This window comes from Chelonia mydas, chromosome 7 (assembly GCF_015237465.2).
Source record: "Chelonia mydas isolate rCheMyd1 chromosome 7, rCheMyd1.pri.v2, whole genome shotgun sequence".
Classification (NCBI taxonomy): Eukaryota; Metazoa; Chordata; order Testudines; family Cheloniidae; genus Chelonia; species Chelonia mydas.
The window spans coordinates 100,456,669-100,471,708 of NC_057853.1; the positions used below are offsets into that span (position 1 = coordinate 100,456,669).

The 15,040-nt window shown below is 37.0% G+C and overlaps 1 protein-coding gene across 3 annotated transcripts in view; it reads right to left on the reverse strand.

The window, feature by feature from the left end:
• Positions 1 to 15,040, reverse strand: part of DOCK1 (dedicator of cytokinesis 1) — a 545,102-nt gene that overhangs the window by 52,554 nt on the left and 477,508 nt on the right. For all 3 annotated transcript variants that reach the window (XM_037903703.2, XM_043551994.1, XM_027819633.3), the window contains 5 exons: positions 11,398 to 11,502; positions 8,539 to 8,680; positions 8,240 to 8,318; positions 4,629 to 4,713; positions 2,632 to 2,718 (listed from right to left, as the gene is read on the reverse strand). In XM_037903703.2, coding sequence (XP_037759631.1) covers positions 2,632 to 2,718; positions 4,629 to 4,713; positions 8,240 to 8,318; positions 8,539 to 8,680; positions 11,398 to 11,502 — 498 coding nt within the window. The remainder of the gene's footprint in view (positions 1 to 2,631; positions 2,719 to 4,628; positions 4,714 to 8,239; positions 8,319 to 8,538; positions 8,681 to 11,397; positions 11,503 to 15,040) is intronic.

The window sequence follows — 15,040 nt, forward strand, 5'->3', positions numbered from 1 at the left end:
TAATTATAATTTTTTAAAGTGTGTTTTGAGCATTATTTTAGAATTCAAGGTTTCATGACAAATGACTCTGTTTGTCTGCTAAGTTTGTGCACACAAACTTTTAAAATCAATACTGAACTTGTAAATCTGGTTTCAAACCAGAAACCTGATTTTAGAAGTTATTCTCATCCATTCATTACAGAGAAACACCAGTATATGATCTGTGAGTCCAATTAAAATTTCAGAGCTCAAATTTAACATATTCAAATACTCACAACAACCTGTTTGCAAACAATCTACAGACCAAGAAGTATTAGTAAAAGTGAAGCAAATAATTTCAAACGACAAATTAAAGGAAATCATAAACTGCTATCAGTTATTTACAAAAAGAAAAAAAATAAATTAATTCATCCATTAAATTATTTAATCCTCTCTAGTCAATGATTTGATGTGGCATCAACCCTTTATTTAAAATGGAATTTTCTATTTCTATCAACAACTTATAAAATATTCAAAGGACTTTCATTCATTGTGCTCTGCAATGTACCCAGAGTATTTATATCAGGAATTAAAATGTTGTGTTATAGAGGTGCAAGATTTGCAATTATGCTGCTAGAGTTTTACCTGATACGAATGTTTATGTACAGCTAATAACTGCTTTTGTAGTAAATAGACTTACATAGTAGGTCAAAAGTCATCCTTTGCTCTCCTTACTTTTGTTTCTGTTTCCTTTTTTCAACTGTGACTAATATAATCCTTACTTACAAAAGGCTTATAGAAAGAGCTCCATTAAACAGATTCATGCACATTTCTATCAGGTGCACAGCATTAAAAGTGCACATGTATAAACTGGATGAAGTGGCCTGTCAGACTGTGTTCTTGACTCAGAAGGTGAAGGAGTTTTCATCAGATATGCCAGGTTTTACAGAAAACACTTCTTGCAACAGGGAAGGTAAATGCTATCATCTCTATCAAGATTATGTTGAAAATATAAAAATACAAAAATAAATCAAAATGTTTTATTCAGTTGCCTAATACTGTCAAATATCACATTCATATTCTGTTACTATAGACACCATAGTCATTTTCTGCATTACTTTTGTTCATCTAAATACAACTGTCCAACCAAATCTCAATGGAGCAATAAAATGTTTTTAATTAATCATATGCAAATTGTTCTTTCCCTTTAAAAAAATAAAATAAAGCCTCATAAGGAAGATTTAAAAACTGCAGCAAGTAACAACGTTTTCATTGCAACTTAAAAATTACAGCTAATTTAGTATGTAAGATATATTATGGATATATTTTATGTAAACAGTTTTAGTTATGAACTAGAAAAAAGGAAAGGAGTACTTGTGGCACCTTAGAGACTAACCAATTTATTTGAGCATAAGCTTTCATAAGCTACAGCTCACTTCATCAGATGCATAAAGTGGGAAGTACACTTTATGCATCCGATGCTGTGAGCTGTAGCTCACAAAAGCTTATGCTCAAATAAATTGGTTAGTCTCTACGGTGCCACAAGTACTCCTTTTCTTTTTGCGAATACAGACTAACACGGCTGCTACTCTGAAACCTAGAAAAAAGGAGGTACACATTTGTTAAAATTCTTGGTGAAGTTTTTAGGGCATATTTTAGCTAACTTTAAATTTCTTTTGTAAATATCATTAGTGATTAAATGTTGTTTGAGTTCTCGCTATAGTTTTTAGTCAGCACAAGTAATTTAATTTAGTTAAAGTCTTCCCTTAGATAAATTACAGTTAAATGATCCAATTCCCACTTTTAAAAAGCAATACTTTTGTGGTCTTTACAAATTAGAGCCCTTGGCAGAATTCTCTCTCTCTCTCTTTTTTTTTTTAATAATTTTGACAGATAATATTCTTATTTTAAAGTATTTTTAAAATTCTTATCAGTTAACATTTTCATAATTGTACAAAATCATTTGTTTTAAGCATTTTTCAGTTTTTATTTATTTAAATTTTCACAGTTGTGGGAAATTTTGGGGAGGTCAGACAACAGGAGGAATCAGACAATATTTAACGACAGCAGATGTTGAGAATCAGTAAGTTAAAACTTTATAACTGCTAAAACACAAATGGTGAGCTTCACGTCAAAATGTACAAAAGAAATATCCGTAAATCAAACTCAAGTAAGTTCTCAAGTATTATTTTTCTTTCTTTGCCTATCTGTATATTTTTATTATAGCTGGAAATACTTTTTCGCTGATTTGTGTGTTTGTGGTGAAATTGACACTTAATGATAAAAATCTAATCCTTCCAAGCCTACTCATACAGCAATGAACGAGTAGTCCATTTGATTTTAATGTGGCTACTCCCGTGCTTAAAGGTAAGAGGTGCTGAAAAATCTTGCTGAATCAGGGCCTAGAGGTTTTATACGATTCACCATTCATATTTTTGTACCAGTGACGGAAGAATACTACTTTTGCTATCTGAGCCTTCACCTTAGTCAATAAACAGTATTCCTTGATGAGAAGAGTGGGTACGTAAGTCCCCATTCCTTTAGCAGGTTACACATATGGTTCCATTGATTAGACTTTGAGGTTAAGCAAAGTTATATACACTACATATATTCAGTAACTGGAAGAAAAAAGTTCTAAGTAGTCTTAGTAAATTCATCCTGATTTCTCCTTACCATGAAAACTGATTTGACTTCAAACCATCTTAAAATCCCTGGTAATTTATATGCTGTCACATAGATGGTTCTCTCAATCCACATATTCTGCAAATATAACATAAAAAAGGTTAGAAATAGCATGTTAGCAGATTGATAGCTTTTATCCTAACCAAAGATTTACAACTTCATTATCAGAAAGAAGAACTGCAGCAGTATAGACATTACAAAGCTAAAAAAAAATTGCAAATGGAATCTGTATGTATATTTCAGGGCTATGTCTGTGGCGAGATTGGTCTCAACATGTTAGCTAATGTGCTATTTAACAGCCAAACATTGGTCTTTTAACTAAAGGATAACATTATGTAAAAGCTCCACCTGCTTCTGTTGAACTGTCATTTTCCAACTAACCTGTCTCTCATGTGAAAATCACATTAGACAAAGTGGGATGACAGACTTCAGGAACAAATTTATCTGTCTACAGAAATCCTCCACTCCATTCTCTGAGTGGACAATTTTAAATAAAGCTGAAAACAAGTTTCCCAGGTGTAACCTTTAGGGTTCTCACATTAGTGCCCTAAAAAGTGTTCTTACAGACTGTATCTTTCATCAAAAATCTCCGTGAGTTTAAGTGCAAGGAGAAGCAGCCTAATCTTAAAACTTCTTTGTCTTCTATTTTAAAAGAAATTATTGTTTTAATTATTGCTCTCTCATGTCTGTAAATATTAAAGTCATGATGAACATGTTTCTTTATCTAATTTTGTTTTATCTGGCCCTGCCTCCCCATTTGAAATGGGGAATATATTGGCAAGGCTGTCTTTTATTAGCTCCTAACTCACTTAGGAGCCTAAGTCCCATTGAAAGTCAATAGGACCCAAGGGCTAGAGTTTTAAAGGTATTCAGGTGCCTAGTGAGATTTTCAAAAGCAACCAGATGCCTAGAGTTAAGCACCTAGGTGCTTTTGAAAATCGCAATAGATGCCTACATGCCTTTAAAAATCTGGCCCGAAGCTCCTATGTGTTTTAGTTACTTTAATTTTTTTTAATTGGAAATCAAGATACATTGTACATTGTAGCACTTTATCTCGCCAAAACATCTTTGTTGGTTTTTGCACCAGAATCATCCATTGATGATGGGAGCATTTTCTTCCATCTCATCTGGGATCACTTTTATTAGCAGCCAAGTTTACTTTGAGTAGCAGAACAACCAGCTGTGGCACAGGGCTTGTCAAGTGAATCAGGATAGACTGGCTGAGTATCTTCTGCCTGCAATGACAGGGTGGAGTTCCGCAACACACCAGCCCCTCAAAGCACAGCAGATTAAAACTGGCTAGCTTGTATGGAGGTGTAAGACTGCAGCTCTCTATTCAGAGCAAATGGTGAAGTGGACAATGAACCTGGGGAAGCTGTTCACTGTTCTCTGCTCTAGTAAACCAATTCCAGTCTATTCAAAGGCACAAGGAGCCTCCTATTCTAAAGAAAATTGAGATCTACAACTGAAAAATTATATATAAAGTACAAAGTACTGTTAGTATTATTCCTCTTCCTATGCCAGGAATAAGTTGGGTGTCGAGAGGGAGGGGGGAAAAGCACTTGATTTTTGTGGCTTGTTGTAACCAACTTGGTGGACACAGGCTGTGATAAGAGAGAGAGCTTTATTGACCATATGGTGAACCATCTGGCTTTGTAAAATATGTATTGCTGTAGCAAAGACTGATTTTAAAGGATGCCTGACTGGGATCCTTAAGGTAAGACAGCGTTCAGTGAAGGATGGTTACATTTTAAGGCCTGAAGGTTTTGTATTTCTCCTGCAAAGTGGTCAAATGTTCAACAGACTAAAGAGAAGCTTTGTTCATTTTGCTTAGTGCTATAAAACAGAATTCGTGATACATATAGTTTTTATTGCACTCATAATAAATTCAGTCCCATTTTATTGCAGTTACGAAATCAATCTATCAACCTCCAACAAACCAAAACATAACAGCTATCCTGCATTCACAAAAGAGAAAAAAAAATTACCGCAAATTCATTATCTGGGTTTTTCTCTCCTTTTCGGACAGGCCGTGAATACTCAAATCGTTGGACCTCATTCACCCTATAGAAACTGAATTAAGAAAAACCAAAAAACAGATAGCATAACTGTAAACGTATTTTGTATTAACAACATGTTTAGTCGTCAGAACATTTAAATAAAACACTGCTGAACTTCTCTGTTAACAGGGAAAAGGAGTCACAGTTTGCCCCATAGCTCTGAGTCTGCAGGCATGTACTGATGCAGTGTAGTTGTAGCCGTGTCGGTCTCAAGATATTAGAGAGACAAGGTAGGTGAGGTAATTAGACTAGCAGACGTTGGTCCAATAAAAGATAAGAACATTATGTGTCTCTCATGGTCTTATCTTTTATTGGACCAACCTCTGCTGGTGAGAGAGATAAGGTTTCAAGCCACACAGAGCTCTTCTCAGGTCTGGGAAAGGAACTCCCAGCATCACAGCAAAATACAAGGTGGAGCAGACTGTATATTATAAGAAGTTGGCACATATTGTGAGGGACCATTCAAGGTAGAGTGGCCCTGTCATAAATATAAAGGGAAGGGTAACCACCTTTCTGTATACAGAACTATAAAGTCCCTCCTGGCCAGAGGCAAAACCCTTTCACCTGTAAAGGGTTAAGAAGCTAAGATAACCTCGCTGGCACCTGACCCAAAATGACCAATGAGGAGACAAGATACTTTCAAAGCTGGGGAGGGGGGGGAGACACAGGGTCTGTCTGTCTGTGTGATGCTTTTGCCGGGAACAGATCAGGAATGCAGTTCAGAACTTCTGTTAAGTTAGTCAGTAATCTAGCTAGAAATGCGTTAGATTTCCCTTTGTTAAATGGCTGGTAAAATAGGTTGTGCTGAATGGAATGTATATTCCTGTTTTTGTGTCTTTTTATAACGTAAGGTTTTGCCTAGAGGGATTCTCTATGTTTTGAATCTGATTACCCCGTAAGGTATTTACCATCCTGATACAGAGGTGATTCTTTTACCTTTTCTTTAATTAAAATTCTTCTTTTAAGAACCTGATTGCTTTTTCATTGTTCTTAAGATCCAAGGGTTTGGGTCTGTGTTTACCTATGCAAATTGGTGAGGATTTTTATCAAGCCTTCCCCAGGAAAGGGGGTGTAGGGTTTGGGGGGACGACATCTCCAAGTGGGCTCTTTCCCTGTTCTTTGTTTAATACGCTTGGTGGTGGCAGCATAGGGTTCAAGCACAAGGCAAAGTTTGTACCTTGAGGAAGTTTTTAACCTAAGCTGGTAAGAATAAGCTTAGGGCGTCTTTCATGCAGGTCCCCACATCTGTACCCTAGAGTTCAGAGTGGGGAAGGAACCTTGACAGGCCGTTAACACTTCTGCAGTCATAGGACAAAAAGAGGAGGTTAGTGGGTGTAATGGAGCACCTGCTCCTCACTGGCAGAAAAGGGGTTAAAAGGAGCCCTAAGGAGACTGCGCAAGAGGCAGCCAATCAGGGCCAACCAGGCCCATATAAAAAGGGAGCTGCAGCGCAGAGTTCAGTTCTCTGCTGGGAGCCCAGCGAGGAAGGACTGTCTCTCTGGAGGGCTTAGAGAACTGTCCAGGGTGCTGGCAGAGCAGTGCTATGAGCAGGAACCGGAGGAGCGAGAGACAGCTCCTGGCTGGCTGCTGGGGTTTGCAGGCTGAGGCCCTGGGGCCCAGGCAAAGAGGATGCTGGGGCCATGAGGCAGTGGCCTGACAATTCGCTGCAGTAGCAATTAAGGGAAGTGGCTGAACAGCGGACTGCTGGTCCCCCGGAAGGGGGGAGCACAGTGTGTGGCACGGCCAGAGGGCCGTGTCATTGAAGAGGACGCTGCGGACCTTGGAAAGACATGGGTCCTAAAGCAGGAGTGATGGCGGCAAGACACCACCTGAAGAGGGCGCAAAACTAATTCTCAAGATAGGCAGCAGGAGGTGCTGGAGTGGTGAACGCCCGCCCGTTAGAGTGGGTTACAAAATATTGTAATAAGCTGTAAATCCATAATGAATGGATTTAGACACCAAAAATAATGGACTGAACAGAAACACTGGATTTATTGCTAACTGCAACGATCTGTAATCCACCAACCCCCTTTTTATAGTACAACTGCAGAGGTGTGCAATTGTTTTTAGTAACTACAAGGGTTCTCTACTCAGGGGCTAAAGGTAGTCTGCAAAGATTAAGTGCCAGGTCCTGGAAACTTTATCAGTATGGGCTGAAGAGCTATAAGCAGCCAGGTAAAAAGGAAAATTCAGCATGATATTGTTTAAAATTCATACTTTACTTTTCTCCTTTCAGCTCTTGTCATGCCTGTGAACGTAATGGTTGCTTGGTTCCTGCTTGGCTACAGTATCACATCATTCACTGTACTGTGATGTTGCAACTAACACAGTCCTCTACTTAGGCATGGAGCCAATCCAAAGAAGTGAAGTAACTGGAGTAGAATCTCAGAGTTACGAACTGACCAGTCAACCAAACATCTCATTTGGAACCAGAAGTATGCAATCAGGGAGCACCAGAGACAAAAAAAAACCCCAAACAAAACAAAAAACAGTACAGTACTGTGTTAAACATAACCTACTAAAAAAATAAAGGGAAAGCAGTATTTTTCTACAGTACAGTAAAGTTTCAAAGCTGTATTAAGTCAATGTTCAGTTGTAAACTTTTGGAAGAACCATAGCATTTTGTTCAGAATTACGAACATTTCAGAGTTACGAACAACCTCCATTCCCGAGGTGTTCAAAACTCTGAGGTTCTACTGTAACTTTTATTATTATTTATATTTTGGTTTGTGGTACTGCCTAACAGTCCCAATTATAGATCAGGACCCCATTGTGATATGAGCTTGGGCTCACCTCGTCAAGCGTGTGTCTGTGTTATCTTCAGTGGCTGCTTATAGAAAGGTTTCAGAATAACAGCCGTGTTAGTCTGTATTCGCAAAAAGAAAAGGAGTACTTGTGGCATCTTAGAGACTAACCAATTTATTTGAGCATGAGCTTTCGTGAGCTACAGCTCACTTCATCGGATGCATACTGTGGAAACTGCAGAAGACATTATATACACAGACACGTATATATAATATATACGTCTGTGTATATAATGTCTTCTGCAGTTTCCACAGTATGCATCCGATGAAGTGAGCTGTAGCTCACGAAAGCTCATGCTCAAATAAATTGGTTAGTCTCTAAGATGCCACAAGTACTCCTTTTCTTTTTGCGAATACAGACTAACACGGCTGTTATTCTGAAACCTTTCTATAAGCAGCCACTGAAGATAACACAGACACACGCTTGACGAGGTGAGCCCAAGCTCATATCACCATGGTGTCTGTGTATATAATGTCTTCTGCAGTTTCCACAGTATGCATCTGATGAAGTGAGCTGTAGCTCACGAAAGCTCATGCTCAAATAAATTGGTTAGTCTCTAAGATGCCACAAGTACTCCTTTTCTTTTTGCTTATAGAAACTTATTTTTAAAATCAAACACACACTATAACAACAAAGAAGAAGAATTACAGTTTACAAGGGTTTGCTTAATTTCAGTGTTGTATGCAGGCCATTCACCCAGATTGGTAAGAAGGTAGAATTAATGGAAAACTCACCTTACAATTTGCTCTGATACCGGCTTGTGAAATTTGGGTGGTAAATCAAGTTTTGGTTTTACAGTAAAACACTGAATATCTGAATTGACAGGTTAAGAATTGAAAAGAGACAAAGTTTAAATTATGCAGGAGAGATGGTTCAACTGAGAAATGTCTCTTGAAAATTGGCATAAAGACAGTAATATTTGAATAAAAACATAAAAAGTGCAGTGAACTACTGTGCAATTTTAGCAACAATAACAAATTCTCAGTCTGATTAGATTACATGAGCATATGCATGTAGCAATTTTCAAGGATACATTGACCAGGGGAGTTTTTAATATCATCGCCTGGTGGAGATGTTGTCTTCATTTTTTCGGCATTTGGAAATTGGGTTAATAACCTTGCTTCAAAGTCTTCACGACGTTCATATTCCTTCCCCCGGTAAATGAACACTTTGTTCTGGAAACAAATTAAGCAGTGAAATTCATATAGTAACATTCACAGTACATTCACTATAAAATAATATCCTAGTCCGCTGAAAGCGTATCTGGAGGATCCTTCAAATCCTCCTAGTAGCTGTAGAAATATAAAACATCTAGTTTACAACAGAATGACACACAACACAGATATTATGGTGAAAATTTTGCAAAGCACTGAAGCATTAATTAATCCATATTCAGTAAAGCCATTAAGCACATACTGAACTTCAAGCACAGGCTTAAATCTTATTGACGTTAATGGAACTTTAGTATGTGTTTAAATAAGGGCCTATGGCAAATAATAAAGGCCTCAATTCAGGATAGCTCTTGAGCACCTCTTAACTTTAAGTGCATAAGCCACCTTCCTGAATATCTGAAAAAATATTGGCCAAAATAATCCTCTCCATTGCACCCACAAATCGTCCTCTGAAGTGAATGGTGTTTGCATGGTGTATCAGAGCAGAATTTAGCTATTATGTCTAAACATTTACAAAACCAATTCCGATGAAATGAGTATGCAAGGAGTATCAGAGATTCTTGCTACATCTAGCAGGACAGTTCCATATAGTCTGTAGTTATAAAATGACATCTTATTACATAGTATCTCAACTCTAGTGCAGAGCACTTCATATACATCCAAAGATGATATATCTAATTTAGCTTTTCTAAAAAGATCGAGATACTGTGGATTTCATTTTAGCTCTCTCAAACAGGTTTCTATTAATATTTTACAGTTGTCTGAAAAGAATAGCTTCTATATGATTATTTTAATGCTAGGTCATTTCTGCTTATTGCTTTGTGTCACTGAATGATGAAAATTAAGATAAACCGATAAGATAAATTTGAGTTATACGTTCAAGAAATATGCTTAATTCTGAAAGATAAGTATGTTGTATAATAGGAGGCACATAAGTTTATAGCACTAAAGCGATCAAGACACATTAAAATGAATTTTGATATGAAGGTAACAACCTAATCTGAAAATGTTTTATCTTATTATTCATCTCAGAAGTTCTTAGAAGTAAGACTTGTAAAAAAATGATTACCAACCTAATAGAAAAACAATGATTTGTGGAGCATAATGCTAATAATTTCTATAACAGTCACTTAAGTTTGGTTCTGCAATGCTGCTCCTTGAAATTGACAAGAGCTGAAAAATATTTATCTCTATTTGAGAATAGAAATATGAAGATAGATACATTAAAAGTGAATCATTCTTATAACTCAAAGAAAAAACTGAAATACAGGGAAAATCTTGTATTGAGAACCTTCTCTGTCAGCAATCCACGTAATAGCCAAACATTACAGTTTTTATTGCTAATATATATATATGACACACTGACCCTTGACAATTTTTGAAGCATAATAAACATGTTGCTGCAATAACACAAAATTATTCAATTGTGAAGAAAAAGATCAGTCCAATATTAGTAAACCTGGTTAACTCTATTCTTACTTTCCATTATATCCCTTTGAATATACAGATAACACAATGCTTCAACTGGAAAATTGTGTGTTGTACTCCTGCACATTTCCTGACTGCAAATGTATTACTGGCTCAGATGCTGGAACGTGCGAATATACTGCTATTGCACTCAGATATTCAAGACAGCTTGCTGCCTCTCTTGTGATCCCAGTAGAATAATTTCCACAAAGTTGTATTTAACAGCTCTAAATAGTTGACAGATAACTCTGTCCATAATGGGAAATATGCACTCTGTTGTACGTTAATGTGCATGTGGCAAGATTAATAGTAAATCACTCTCTGAGAAGTTACCAGCAACTTTATGGTACCTTCTATTTTCTAGTTTTGAAGATTACTGTTATTTTCACCATTCCCTGTGTTTTGTTTTTCAGGAATTTTATAAAATGTTTATCCAATTATTTTCTAGGGAAGCAGTCAAGTTTCAGAATTGCAGATCAGCTGATGTCTCACAAGAACAGAATAATCAAAACTAGCATTTACAACTACGTAGACAAAGCACTAGAAAATATAGGATAAAGACAAATCCTGCATTTACCAGGTGTAAGGATCACATACCCTCATGAGAGCTTTTCATTTTCATACTTTATGATTCTAACAATTAGAATAGGAAATATCTTGCCTGTTGTAATCCCCAATTAGCTAAGTATTATATTTTAGTACAATAATTACAATGCAGCTACTTTCTATTCCTAAATCTTCTACACATTTTTGTTAAGAATATCTTTAATCTGTAAATGAACTATGACAAAATATAAGTATCACAAACAATTAGAAAATACTTTTATTAGATATCATTTTAAATTGTAACTATAGTTCAGACAAAAATAATTTATTAAACTTATTGGCCCTTCACAACCTTCTAATATTATACTAGTGAAAAACTGTTCTCTCTGACAATCATTATTTGCGCTCTGTATTAAAGGAACAGTCAAAAGCAAGACAATCATTTAGATTTAAAACGTACTGGTTATACACGTTCATTTCCAATTATATGAAAACTTAAGGTTTATAAAACACTGGATGTGCTGTAAAGAATAGCTCCTTTGACTACAATTCTGCTAAGTCATAACTGAAAAGAAAATTGACATCTTTTTCGTATAACTACAAAAAGATTCCTATTTACAAATCCTCTCCAGCATGAAAGGAAAATCTGTTCAAACCAAGTGATCTACCTGTAACTCATGAAAAAAAAAAGAAAAAAGAATATTTACCCGTAGAAATGTAGGGAATCCTTGGCCATAGTATCCAACAGCAAAGTAATCTGGTTTAGGTCTTATCACTTTCACGATGTTTTCATAGAACTGTGCTTGCTTTTTCTGTAAAGTAAACAGCAACAACACTTTACTTGAAAGTTTCCTTCTAGATTTCCCCTGAAGATGAGAATCCAGTGTAAGAGTTTTTCTGTGCAAAACATTCTCTATGAAGTGTTTTTGTCTTTATTCATCTTTTGACCAGTTATCTATTGATATCTGAAAATGCCAAACTATTTATCCTACATATTCTTTCCGGTTAGAGTGAACTTTTGTGGAAATGGATACAGAACATGGACAGAATAAATGTATACTTCCCCAAAGGAATTTTCCAAAGCACTTGAATTCTGACTTGCAACAACCCTGTTGTCCTACCCTCTGGAAATTTCTTGAGTAGACATGACCAAAGGTACCAAATTCCATATTGGATTCGGTGATATAGATTAAAGGCTTCAAAGTTGAATCCTGTAAGCACTTGCTGCTGAAGCTAGCTGGTCTCATGGTACTGGCTCACCTCCTTTTTTCCAGCTGCTAAATTGCAATAAAATATGCTAACAGTATATAAATATGTTCCTAGCATTACTCTTCCATGTGAACAATTGCTGTAGCTGCAACTGGAATGTTATGCAATTGTGAATGGGAGTGAAGGTGGTCAACGGGACTCTATTTTAAGATGCCATCCATAAAATTGAAAGTTCGTGAATCCCATGACATAGACAAATGTGCCAGGGACTATTAGGCCTCTCCACTGATCTGTAGTTGAACTCAGATCGTTATTTCTTTTAAAATCAGCGTTAAGCTCAAATGATAAGGATGAGCAGTAAGGTAAGAGAACAGAATTTATAACTTTACAATATGTGCTCATTAACATAATTTCAGTCTACAAGATTTGGAATGTGGATGTAGTGTGATTCTGGGGTAGCTTTATTACTGCAACCATATGGCAGAGAGCAATTGCCATAAGACATCAACTTACCAAATACATCTCAGTTCATCTTTGGAAAAGTGAATTTTGCAACTGGCTGTAAAAATATCATTTTGCTAATGTCTTAAAGTCCAATGTTTAACATTTGAACAACAGCTTCTATATAAAAAGTAGTCAGAAGTGCTGCAGCATCCAGCTTTAAAAAGGCTCCCAGGAGATGAACATGGTAGGAATGCTACTTCCATTGTCGTATCTCTTCCCTAATTAAACATTAGGAATCTAAACCTCAGGACTGCCGTGCTGTGCTTGGTGCACAACCAAACTATGCTCTGTGAGGGGCAGGTGGGCAAAAGTGGCTGTATGATACCTTTATTCCCCTGTGAACCCTGCCATAAATTAGAGCTGCCTAAGGCGAATAAGCTCATGGAACTGGACTGGGAGCTGGGGATTCTTGAAGCACAGTAGGCATGCCCTCTTCTCTGAGGGCAGCAAGGTTGTGGGGCTGGGTATGCTGCCTCAATGCCACTGGAGGGATCCTTAGCTGCCCACTTAGGCAACCTGTATCTTTCTATATATATCTATCTAAGGTACTTCTGTGGTCCCCATTACCTAGGTATTTGAGCACCTCATAACCTTTTAATGTATATTTATCCTCACACCGCTGTGAGGAAGGAAGTGCTTTATCCCCATTGTAGAGAGGGGAAACTGAGGCAGAGAGAGGCTAAGTGACCTGCCCAAGATTACAGAGTAAGTATGTGGTGGAGCAAAGACTTGAACCCAGGACTCCCAAGTCATACGGTAGTGTTCTAACCTGTGGACCATCCATCCCTTAAGTCTGCTTAGAGCCACCAAAGCATTGCAGAACAATCTTAACAGGGCGGAGAATTAGCCCGAGAGTTTTCACAGAGGGTCAGCTACCACTAAAATCAATTTTAGATAGCGTGAGATACACAATTGGATTGGTATAAACAAGAGAGACCAGCTAAATCTAAACCTGCCTTGCCAAGAAGAGGGCAAAGAGACATTAGCTACAAGGACTGGAGAGCAGAAATATGCAGCCTATTAGAGTCTATGTTATGGGTATTGTTGTACTGAATGAGATCTAGCATGCCTCCTACTGAAGTGGATTTTTCCAAATCTCTTTTTGAAATCTAGAGAGACAGCAGACAACTTGCAGCTGATTCACTGATTCAAATGATTTTGTAATTTCTAAAAAGTTTGTATTTGACCTTTAAATTGGAGATGAAAATCTTATGTAATAACTTTTCCGGTTAAAGTTAAAGTATGCATGTTTCCCTTGATGAATAATTTTTATCTATGAATACTTATAAATAATAAGCTATTACTTAAAAATTATTCTCTCGTTTCATCTGTATATCCAATTTAAAGATGGCCAATAATTAGCCATCCAAAGGGTGACAGAATCTATATACAGCATCATAGGCTGGGACAGACCTTGAGAGTTCATCGAGTCCACCCCACTGAACTGACGTAGGACCAAGTATGTCTGCACCATCCCTGACAATCTAACCCAGGGATCGGCAACCTTTGGCACCCGGTCAAAGGGGCTTACCCAGGGGGCTTACCCTGGCAGGCCGCATGCCAATGGTTGCTGATCTAACCTATTCTTAAAAACCTTCAATGATGGGGATTTCACTACCTCCCTTGGAAGCCTATTCCAGTGCTTAACTATCCTTACAGTTAGACAGTTTTTCCTAATATCTAACATGAATTTCCTTAATTGCAGATTAAGCCCATTACTTCTTGTTTTACTTTTGGTTGATATGGAGAACAATAGATCACTGCCCTTTTTATAAGACTGTTATCATGTCCCCCATAGTCTTCTTTTCTCGAGACTGAACATGATCATTTTTTTTAATTGAGGCCTCACCAGTGCCGAGTAAAACAGAACTACCACCTCTCATGTCTTAGAATGAGACTCCTGTCAATACAACCCAGAATATTAGGCTTTTTCACAACTGAATCAAATTGTTGTTTCATATTCAATCTGTGATCCACTATAACCCCAGATCTTCTCTGTAGTACTATTGCTTAGCCAGTGCATTTGATTTTTCCTTTCTAAGCAGAGTAGTTTGCACTTGTCTTTAATCAAAAAGATGGAATTCAATAAAGACAAGCGCAAAGTACTATGCTTAGAAAGGAAAAAAAATCAAAGATATTAATATTATTAAAAGCAGGTTTAAATAGAGGTGTTTTGCTTATGCCACACTTGAACAGGCATGAGCCACCAGTGACATTTCAGAATTTTTAATACAAATCCAGGTTGTCTCCAGACTGCAGTTGGCTTACACTCACAAGTTGTGAAGTGAGTGTCACCTGGTTGGCGAGAAATTAATTGGAGAAAGAAAGGAGTCTTATTCAAATATACCCAAACTGAACAAAGCTAATCCATTAAATAACAGTGACTAGCTCAGTGAGGAATATTTGTCAAGAAAGAAAAAAAGAAAAGCACAAAAATACAAGTAACATGGAAAAGAAGTAAAGATTCAGGGACGGTGCTTAGAGAGTGACCTTATCCACTGAAGAATTATCATTCAGACTTATGAAAAATGGTCTCTTCTCTAAGTAAACAAGATCAGCCTATAACCAGATTCCTTCCATACAAAAGGGCAGAACTATTTCTCAAGGAAAGAAGCAAGGAGCTCTTTCCAAAGTTGC